Source organism: Takifugu rubripes, chromosome 6 (genome assembly GCF_901000725.2).
Source record: "Takifugu rubripes chromosome 6, fTakRub1.2, whole genome shotgun sequence".
In the NCBI taxonomy this organism is placed as follows: Eukaryota; Metazoa; Chordata; class Actinopteri; order Tetraodontiformes; family Tetraodontidae; genus Takifugu; species Takifugu rubripes.
The window spans coordinates 4,748,038-4,759,222 of NC_042290.1; the positions used below are offsets into that span (position 1 = coordinate 4,748,038).

The following is an 11,185-nucleotide window of genomic DNA, read 5'->3' on the forward strand; positions in this document are numbered from 1 at the left end:
ACTGCCACGTTGGCCTTATTTTCTTCCCGTGTTTGCGCAAAGTCCCTTAGAAGATGACGTGCGCTAGCTTTAAAAACTGACACGCTACACATGTTTGGGATCCTCCCTGTGAATGTTGAATCCTGAGAAACAGACGGGGGGAGAATGCTTCTGCCTTTGTGGGAGCGACTGACACTTGTTATATCACCACTGGCTGAATGCACGACTGAGCCGCTTAATAGGAGCGCTGCGGAATACCAGTCGGAGCGGGTTTCTTCCTATACGATAGCGCACTAGGTGCAGATCATTGAAACATCATTACTGGTACTCGGCATTTTTAAGGGGATTTGCCCGACTCAAACCTCAGATGTTTGGTTGGGTTTCACTGAGTTGCTGTAGCAGCGTGCGTCTGCTAATGGATTCAAGAAGATCTCAAAAGAATTTCAAATCAGCCATTTCAAATCCTACTGTCTGGAAAATAGGCTACACGTGGTGGATGTTCCAACACGTCCAGGTCTGGCCGCCCAGGCAGGTTTACCCCCGAGAGCAGGACGCAAGATTCTTAAAGCCGCGTTTATGCGCGACAACGCGACGCTCCGTTTGAAACTCGTGGCAAGCTGCGCCTGTGTCGCTGGGTTCCAGATGGAGGAATTCGAGTAAAGACTGTCCGTGTTGACACGAAGCGAGATAGAAAAGCCTCTTTTGCGGCGCCGCCAGTAACACAACAATTCTGACTCCTCCATCTGTACGTTTCCTGCCGCTGTCAGTTTAGCAATATGTCGCTAGAGGTCTTGGTTGGCCCTACGCAGCGCCGTTTTTATAAAAGTCAGACAATGAAAGTATTAAATAAGAAAACACGATTGAAAGTTGCATTTATTTGAGTGATCTGAACAGCGTAGTTGCGCCCTGATAAAGATTAATGTTTCTGCCCGTTTCTTAAACACAAAGCTTAAACACATTTGTGTTCTGCTGTGTGCAAAATCCGGAGCCAGGCCAAAGTATAACCAGAAACATCAAGGCTACTGGGTCTAAGACTGAGCTACCGGACCAGAGGACCTGTTTGACCCCTAAGGCAGCAGAACCTCACCCCAACCGTGACCATTGTAGACGTTTCAGGGTTTGGGCTCCCGGAGGAGCCCGTCTGCCCTCCATCATGGAAATCCCAACGAGTTCTACTGGATCAGAGGGTGCTTGAGGAACAGAACTGATGATGTCATGTGACTGAACATGCCAGGGCTACAGCAAACATCTTACCGAACCCCACTCGGGTTACCAGAGTACCCACTTTTGTTCATGAGCAAAAACAAGGTCAGCTTTTGTGCTTTACCGGCATTTAATCCCATTCTCCTTTCCCGGAGATGAATAAAAACACAATCAGACGTTAATAAAGAATTGAGGTTGTTCTACATTCTTGACATGACTGTGGATCCCCTCCCCAGGGCCAGGCACCCTGTCAGAAGCATCTATGATTTATCCAAATTCAACGGTTTGATTTCACCCTACAAGAGGCTTCAAGAACGAGTACCAGCACGCAGATGAAGGAGCCTCCACTGGGATGGCGGATGGGCGAACTATGCGAAGGAACATGAAAAATAGCTGTGGGAGGGGAAGCATCACTGGAGAGGAGATTAGTGGTGCACTTTCTTCAACCGGGGGAAGTCTGGGAGATTGTAAATCTTGGAGGGAAGCAAATAGGTACAAACACACAAGCAGAGATAAGAGGGTTAGACTTCAGAACCTCCTCTGTGTGGGGATGGGGGGGGTCGCCGGCTGCGGGGGCCGGTCTGTTTCCAAGGTGCAGAGAAAATTTCTGAAGGAAATCCCATTTTACGCGTCTTAAGCATCGCCGTGAGCAGCTTATATGAACAATGGCTAAAATCACACACAACGCACGCTGGTCATGTCTGCAACATGTGACGATGTCCTGCTAATGGAAGGCTCCACCAATGCACCCGACACGGGGAACGGGTCATGATTGGTCAGATTTTTCCCTCAATAATGAAAGACAGAAAGGGTTATCAAAAAGAAGAGTTCATTTTATTGTGCAAAAAAACGGCCTTGACAGAAAGGAGAGAGAGATGGAGAGAGAGAGAGGGAGAGGGATGGAGAGAGAGAGGGTGAGAGAGAGGGAGAGGGATGGAGAGAGAGAGAGGGAGAGGGATGGAGAGAGAGATGGAGAGAGAGAGAGGGAGAGGGATGGAGAGAGAGAGGGTGAGAGAGAGGGATGGAGAGAGAGAGAGGGAGAGGGATGGAGAGAGAGAGAGGGAGAGGGATGGAGAGAGAGATGGAGAGAGAGAGAGGGAGAGGGATGGAGAGAGAGAGGGTGAGAGAGGGAGAGGGATGGAGAGAGAGAGGGTGAGAGAGCAGCTGGAGACTGGCGAAAAGGAAAAGAAGGCTTTTCATCCTGCCCGATGATCTGAAAGTCTCACCTGTCAACAAGGTGGAAGACATTTACAGGCCGTTTGCTTTGTTTGAAGACTGGAGTGAGCTGCAAGTGAATTCCAGAAGGTTCAGGCTCAGGAGATGAGGGGGTACTTTATTAATACTTTGATGCCTCTCTGACTTGCCGCCTGTTCCTCCGCGGCCTTGCGGAACGCCGCCGAGCCGCTCTGAAGAGCGCAGGTCTGGGAGATGTCTCCAACAATACAAATCATTTACACTTATTCATCTCACACCATCTTGCAACAAATAAAGCCTCGGCACCACAGCTAAACACCGGTGAGTGAATTATAAATCAGACTATAAATACAGCGATGACACAGAACACGTCAGACAAAGGCCAACGACGCTAACGAGTAAATATAGCTTCAGCACTGCCCTTTAAATCCAGTCACTGCTATTTCTTGGTGAAGAGGTGAGAGCGCTTCTCCTTTGTGATATATTTTTTTTTTTTTTAAAAAGAAGAAGATTATGCATCCAAGTTTGCTTAAATCGTATTTTTCAGCGCGGCAGCTTCACCAATGGCTTCAAGACATAAACGGTGGAGGAGCTCGTCCAGAGAGCGGCCCGAAACCAGCCAAAACAGGATTTCAATTACAACTCTGGCGAGATAAGTCGCAAACACTCACACACGCACTGACACACACACTCCCCAAGCACAGGAAATTCCACTTGCTCTTGCATGCCCTGAGAATTCTCACATGATTCTTGTGCTAACTTCAGAAATGCTGCAAAACCGCCAGCGCTCGCCGCCTCTGGGAGGAAAACAACCTCTACTCTGTGTTCAAAACCTACAGCCGGCATCTGTGTTCTCTCCTCCGCTCGGCTTTAAACCCTCAACACAAGCGTTTGGATTTCTATAGGTGCCAACACGGCAAGAACAAACCAATCAATTTCAATGATAGAAGAGAATCAGAACCAACAGGCAAACCGGAAAACCAAACAGGCGATTCCCTTTCATTCCCAACAGGAGCCATTTTCTCCATCGTCGGCGTAAAGGGACCCGGACCCGGCTCAAACACGCGCTGACTTCGGCGAGTACCCACACCGCAAAGTTTTTACAGCGGGATTGATCCCCGGAATGAAATGCCAGGCTCCTCTGCATCGGTATTGATCCGCCAGCAACAGCAGATCCCAAAAGAAAAAAGAATATGTATCACATTCTGACAGGGAGGGAGGAAAAAAAAGAGATATTCAAATTTGCGGCTCGGCTGCGAACCTCACAAAATCAATCAAGCCATATAACAGAGTAGCGGCAAGCGAGTTCATCCATTCGAAGCTTGTTTGGGCTCCTCGTATCCAACGCGGCTCCAACAGAGCGACAGACGAAACCCTCGGTCTCGCCGCGTTCAAACATGAATCCACTGATGTGTCTTTATCCAATTAACCTTTCATGGAGACCTGACCTTCTGCCTCTTGTCTGTTATCCCATCAACTTGCTGCTTCGTTTGAAAGGTTATGCATGCTCCTCCTCCAGGCGCTGAATGCATTACGGCCCCCAGAGGGCCTCGGCGATCCGTACGCAAACTTGAACTTTGTGAAATATCCAACGCGTCTACATATCATGCTTGCGTTCAAGAGATTTGTCCTTTTTTTTAAGGTTTGTTGATGGATTTTGGCCAGGCTCCCAGAGCCCCAGATGTCTGCCCAGCCTTATAAAGAGTATTTTATGGAGAGGCCAAATGCATTACACAGTTTTTGTCACATGGGATCTTCTATTATGTGGTGGGGGGACACGCTAGGAGAGCCTGAGAAGTGAAGAGAGCAGCTAAATTGAATTGCTTTTATAAATCAGTGTCACATTATGCATTCAGGGTACAGATTAGAATGGCACTCTCTGGTAGGACAAGGAGTACATTTATAAATCTTTTGAAATGCTCCATCCAGGCGCTAGCGTTTCCCTCCATCGCTGCAGAGACGCTTAGCGGCATCATAGATAAGATTATAATGCTACAATAAAGAAATTACAGGCCCAAAGGTCCACAATGGCGGAGGAAGACACGCCTGTTTAGTTTGGACAGACGGAGCACCGAGAGAACCCACTTGTCACTTAACCCACAAAAGCTTTCAAAGAGGCCGCCGAGGTCCCGCTTCCACGTGCTAATGGCTAAGGCGCCTGTCAGGTTGGTAACCCGAGGTGTTTTTGCAAGTGCGCAAACAGCATCGGCAGATTTCAGGAGCTCGCATTTGGAGTTCGGCTCCCAACCAAACGGGAGGATCGCGTCAGACATCTTATCCTGTCCAGCACATACCAACTTTGATCCGCTCCGCCAATTAAGGGAAAACGGGAGAAGAAGATACGGCAACACTGCAGGTTGTTAAATCAAAGAAAATACACAAGGAGGAAGTGGGCCCCTGCATTCATTAGAGGCATTACCATAAAACTCTTTATTCGGTCCGTCAGAGATTACAAGAGCGTGCCTCTCAGCAATGGTAATAATGAAATGATTATCTCAGGATCAGAGCTTCGCACCAGTGCAACCACACAGGACTTCCCTCAAAGCAGAGGAGACCGCCTGACCACGTCGCACATGCATTGGTTTTTGTAAAGGAGAAAATGGGAAATCTGGTTGCACTCTTCTAACATTTACTGTGAATTATGGTTATTGGTTAAAAAAGTTAGGAACATGTTAATCAAATGGACAAAGTGATTGCTCTCAAACATTAAATTCTCTTTGGAAGCTCTTTTCATGCTACTATTTCTTTTTTTTTTTCTTGGCTGACATATTCCTTTGGGGGTCAAAAGGAGCCTATCCCAGCTACATATGGGCAGGGTCCACCCCTGAACGAGTCCCCGAGCTCATCCTGGGCTCTCGTTGAGCATTTGGGGGTGCATTGGTAGCTCAATCATTTGGGAACTGGGTTAAGAAGCGGAGGGTTCTCGGTTTGAGCCCCATTGTAGCCAAAACACGGAAGGTGTTCTGGTAGTAGGGGAAGGTGCCAAAACACCTTCAGTGCTCATATAGGGCCCTGTGATGAACTAGTGACTCACCCAGGGGTGGACCTGCCTTCACCCACTGCCTTCACCTTTGACCCTGAAAGGAGGACCTTTCTCAAGGGTACTTTGGCACGGTGTCCTGCCACCTGCTACCTGAACACCTTCCAAGTTTTGCCCGCACCGGGACTTGAACTGAGAACCCTTCACTTCTCAGCACTACCGTCCACCTCTTCATGCTGCGTTCAAGTGTAAACATGATGCGTTTGGTTTTAATTAATAAAGTGGGCAAATGATTGACAGTTCCACCCTTCTCGCAGCTGTAAGGACAACATAGCAGCTCACATCCTGGTCGTTGACATGCCCCCTTCCCAAAAAACAACCCAACTTTTATTTATCTAAAATGGCAAAAAATCAGCTTTCCTGTGAAAACTCCTCACACCCCCATGTTGGTTTAACACTTGTAATAACTCCCGGTCTCTCCTCTTGACCTGCCCCCCCTCCTTCATCGTCTGCCCCTCAGTTCAATCAACCTCTCACAAACGATGGAGCTGTAGTGCAGCACGCACATGTTCTGAGCCAGGGAACACGGCGCTGCCATGCTGCATCCATCATGGAGCCAGCGATGGTCTCCTCTGACTCCTGCTAGGAATGATGGAGAAAAGAGAGGGAGGGACAGAGAGAGATGAAAGGGCTGCTGACACGCATTTGTTTGATCGGGAGTGGGTGAAAATAGGCTGCAAGGAAGGAAAAGTGTAAAAATATAGCCCAAAACGACGGGCCGAGGTAATGCAAGGTAGCGGAATTTGAATCTCTTTGAGGGTTTCAGAACATTTGAACTATTAGTTGGGCTTGCTTGAGTCGGCCATCTTGGCTAACACCCTGATTTTTTATAAAAAGGCTGAAGAGATCAGGCTAGAAAATATGATAGTCTCAAAACGCCAGTGTCTTGTGGGAGATGTAGCACCACCTACTGGTGGAAGCACAGGATGAATGAACTGAACACTTGCAGCCCACAGGGTCATAGGATTGCTGTGGGGCACTAGGCTCAAACATGGAGGGGCAGCCCATAGACGCTGGGGAAGAGTTATCACAACTGGAGACGCAAACACATGAACAGACAGTCTGTATAATATATTCAAATTGTGAAAGACTGGACCTTTAAATGACTCATTAGATTTTATTTAACAGAACTGGAGCTATATTCAGAGGTTGTGGTTCTAATTCTTGAAAAGGGTCAAAGCTACATGAAAATAACTGCACAATTAGAGTGAATCTTCACCTCGTCATTGATATTCAAGGGTATCTCATTGATCTAATGAATAACTTTTTTTTAAAACAGTCTTTCAGGGAATGTGACGGTCTTTCAGGGAATGTGACGGTCTTTCAGGGAATGTGCCAGCTGATCTGATGCACAAAGAACAACAATAAAGAAGGAACCACTGCATATTGCATACTGACACTCCGTGGACGAACCTTTCCAGGGGAGGGGATTTAAATATGACTTTGGTCTGAAAGCAAAAGCGTTGTTGCAGGGTTTTTTATCATGATTGTTTGTGCTGGGCTTCTTAATTATTCAACACCAAAAAAAGGCTCAAAATTAGAAAGAGGGGAGAGCCGCGTGTGTTTCCTCTGCTGTGCCCTTTCCTGCTCATCCATTCTCCATGACACATGAGGTAATAAATCAAAGGTGAGAAGGCAGACCACAGCAGGAGGAGGACTCTTTGTCCTTCCCCACCGCTGCCCCCCCAACCGCCGAGGCTGCCTCCACAGCGCGGTCGGACATTTCATCGTATCACAGAGGCCGACACGAGGCTGACATTTGGAAAATAATTGGAAATCTGTGCAAGACCTAGCAAAAACGCTGCTGGGATGAAACGGCTCCTTCGCCATGAAGTTACAGAATTACAATGCTAACTCGTCGCCCTGTTTACCCGACGCCCCCTCGGTGAAAATTCACCAGTTTGAAAGTGGCGGGCAGGTAGATTTCGATGCAGTTGCAGCGCCTTCCTGAGCTCAGGTCAACATAAGAAGGCGACATTTGCTGCTTTGCCTCTGATAATGTATAAATCCATCTGTAAGAGAGGACGTTGCTGGCTTTGGACTGGATCCACACGGTCCTTCATAAACTCATGTGCACATTAAACATATCAAAAGACAAGAAATCAAACAAATACATGGAGAAAAGTGGGGGAAGATTGATAATATTGATGCATGGTGAAAGCAGGTGCTATAAAAAAGACTCTCCAACTCAACTAGCTTATTTTATATGACTAAAATGGACCAAAGGTTTTCTTCCTCGGCTTTTTAAGGGTTTGAGCCTTTCATATGCAGACCACTAATGCATCCATCAGGGAAAAAGCTGTGAGGAAAGCCGAATGCATTATTGTGGTAAACACTGAAGATGCATGCAAAACCTCCCGCTTGGCTCAGCTCCAGACTCCAATTAGAACATTATAAGGTTTCCACGTCTTCGTCTCTCCCCCAGCCGCTTGGTCTTCTTGACAGTGGTTTGTTTTAATCTCGCTAAAATCGGCAGCAGCAGCAGATCGGGCTGTTCAGATTTGCTGCAAATTCATCAGGGGCGCAGTTACACAGCGCGGTCAAAGGGCAAGCGGGGACGCGCTTAAGGTCATTTTTCCTCCTCTTCGTCTTCCTCCTCTCTGCAAACATGCACCGGAAGGGGTGAAGCAGCACATTTGCTGGCTGGCTGGTGGACTGGGAGGACAGAGGGGCCTTTCTCGCCAGTCAACAGCTGTCCTTAATGAGAATAGAAAGTGATTTACTAGCTTCACGCTCCGGCTCTCCGCCCGCCTGCCTTTGCCTGGCACAGGCAGCAATAACAAAGACCAGAGGAAGGAGAGTCGGAGGAAATATGTAGCAACGAGTAACAGATTCTCCCTCGACGTCCACGCCGCCGACCTCCGCAGGGGCCGTGCCGCTTTGTGTTTGCAGTAGAACAGGCTTCCTTTCACAGGGAGCCAGCTCTGACTCCCTGACGAGATTGCAAAGTGCAAAAGAGAAGGAAGAACATGAAGGGCTGTGTGCAATTATGGCCCGCCGTGTGTGGCTGATTACATTAAACAAACATTACTGTGAGCTTTGCACTTGGTGCACAGCTACAGTGTTCCAGGATGGCTCGTGTAAAGAATGGGACTGAGTTTACTTCCTGCTTAGACCGCCAACCTCAACGCCACCCCGAACCCCTCAAAGCCAGCGGTATTGAAAGTGAGACCAAAACAATAAAAACCCCAAAAAACAGCACACATCAACAGCAGTCCAGGATTTAGCCCATCATTCAGTCCCATCATTCAGAGTGCTGGACGCCTGCTGCGAGACTAAAATACCAATTTCATGCACATTTGCAGGAGTGAATTGTGCGCCTTGATTGCAGGGTCGGCATGAAATCCCCCCTCATAATCACATTTAAGCGCAGATCGGGGAAGTTTGTGGGAGTTTCTGGTCCCCAGAGCTGCTGCAGCCGTCATTTAAACATCGCATTCGAGTTGCTGTTGCAACACTGAGCTGTGCCACTTCCTCCACAGCCCAGTTTTAGTTTGAAATGGAAGGAAAACAGGACGAGTGTGACAGCATGTGCAGCCCCCCCTTCCCACTCCTCCTCCTCCTCCTCCCCCCGTGAAGGAGCAGCTCTTACCGAGAGTGAAGTAGGGGAGCGCGGTGTTGTCAAGATCATCCATGACGGAAATTCTCCCAGGTAGGTCGGTCCGAACGAACAGCAGGAGCCGGGATTCCCCTCCTCCTCCTCCTGCTACTCCTCCTCCGGCAACGCCACCTGCCTCGGCAGTACCCCCTCCTCCTCCTGCTCCTCCACCGCCGCCGCCACCGACCACGCTCCCGGAGGCAGCGCCGGTGAAGCTGAACTCGTTCTCCCGGAGCACGGGCAGGGTGGACACGGTGACGGTTTTCACCTCACACGGCGCGTCCGCGTCGCGCTCTCCCTCCCTCTCGTCGTCGGCCGCCGTCGCCCCCCTGCTCGCTCGGACGGTCCAGGTTTGCGCCAGCAGCAGGAGCAGCAGCGGAAGGAGGTGCAGCGGCAGTCGGATGCTCCTCGCCATCCCGCTCCCTGTGTGTGCTTCTCTCGCTTTGAGTGCGGCTCATAAGCTGTCCGTTCACTTATAGTACAGTCGCTGCGAAGGAGTCACGTCCGTCCAGGAGGCGGCAGCACAGGTGGAGTGAAGATGACATCCCATCTGCTCCGCGCACAGCCAACCGCGCTGCCACATGACGCGCGCAAATGTGCCCTTTACGCAAACGCTGAGAGTCAAAAAAAACACAACATTATTGATCACAGTTCTGAAAGCCCCCAAAGAGCAACGGAAATAACTTGTTTTCACATTCTTTCTTGTCCCGTGACATCATTGTTGCGCGCACACGCGCATAACAACGCCAAGGAATCGCGGAAAAGTACCATTTTAATGAGGACTGTTTAGTTTGGGAAGCCAAGAGGGGGCGGGGTCAGACTCCTCAGAGTTCCTGCGGGGGGGCAAAAGGTGAAGGGGGGAAAACCTGCTTCCAGGACTGAGTCTGGGAGGGATGCATGGTTAAAATAATATGATCACATAATACGATCAACCATAAATAAGCACATGCTTAACTCCAGTTGTACATAAATTAGAATTTTACATCCCGAAATCGGATTAAAAGTAAGGATACTTAAACAGACAAAACCAAATAATTGATTTTTCTTTCTCATGAGCTCCCCACAAGCTGCCAACTCTCCATCTGTCCGGCGTGGACCATATTCCAGGATTTGCTCCTAATGCTGCTATAGTTTCTCTTTTGTCATATGAATTTAGGGGGAGAGAGAGAGCCGGAGATCTAACAACTACTAAAATAAATAAATAAATAAGACGGAAACTCTGCAGCAGAATAAATAATAGGATGGGAGCTTCTTTCACTGTCCTTGGTGGAAGCTTTGTTTTTTGCCTTTGTCTGTTTTGCTTTAAATATGAGTTGAAAAGGATAGCAACAACAATAATAATAAGACCTCCCACAGGTACATTTGCAAAATACAAACTCTCTGCTGCCGGAAACAAAACAAAGGAAACAAAAGTGAAACCACAATCTGGTCTCATGTGGAGCTTCTGTGATTGACAGCATGAACTTCTAAGCGCAGATGAGCGCCTCAACAGAAATGACTGCAGAAGAACAACCTTAGGAATCCTCTCACACATAAGCAGCATGCTAAAGCAGCGGAAAAGAAACAGTAAAACGCTGTAATGCGGCAGAATCGTGCGGATCAATCCTCCGATTCCCTGTGCTTTTAACCCTTTTGTTGCTGGAGTAAAGGCCGAGCCGCCGCCAGAGAACGCCGGTGACCTTGAGCCCAGCTGTAAACACGAGCGCCCGTCCATTCATCTTCTGCTGCTAATCAGACCTGCTGGCGGATACGCAGGACGGCTCTCTGCTCCGCCACAGCGCACGCTCACACATTTAGAGTTTAGAAATTAACCTATTGAATCGAACGCACGGCCTTGTTGCTATGAAACGACCGTGACAGTGCTGCCCATGTAAACACAGATAAGACTTCAAACTCCGGCTTTGATGCTCGGCTTTGATCATAAGTGGATGGAATCAGAACCAACTCGAATGCGTGTATGCACCCAAAAGCAGTTGAAACAGTGTCTGATGTTATTTCTTTATTTTCATGCTAAACAGAGAGAAAGGCTTAAGGAAGAGTCAGAGATTAATGGTTGCTGGACCTGGAGCAGTGGGCAGCGGGTGCTGTTGGAGATTTCTCCATCCACTGTTAGAACCTCCCTGTACTTGGAAGAATAAGCCAGGTGAGCACATGGTTTCACCTGAAAGAGC

The 11,185-nt window shown here is 48.5% G+C and overlaps 1 protein-coding gene across 2 annotated transcripts in view; it reads right to left on the reverse strand.

Moving 5' to 3' along the window:
* LOC101070809 (astrotactin-2) overlaps positions 1 to 9,596 on the reverse strand; it is a 152,946-nt gene extending 143,350 nt beyond the window's left edge. The window contains exon 1 of one of the 2 annotated variants that reach the window (XM_029837360.1): positions 9,009 to 9,596. In XM_029837360.1, coding sequence (XP_029693220.1) covers positions 9,009 to 9,429 — 421 coding nt within the window. In that variant the 5' untranslated portion in view covers positions 9,430 to 9,596. The remainder of the gene's footprint in view (positions 1 to 9,008) is intronic. The other variant, XM_029837361.1, reaches the window with a different exon arrangement.
* Between the last annotated feature and the right edge of the window lie 1,589 nt (positions 9,597 to 11,185).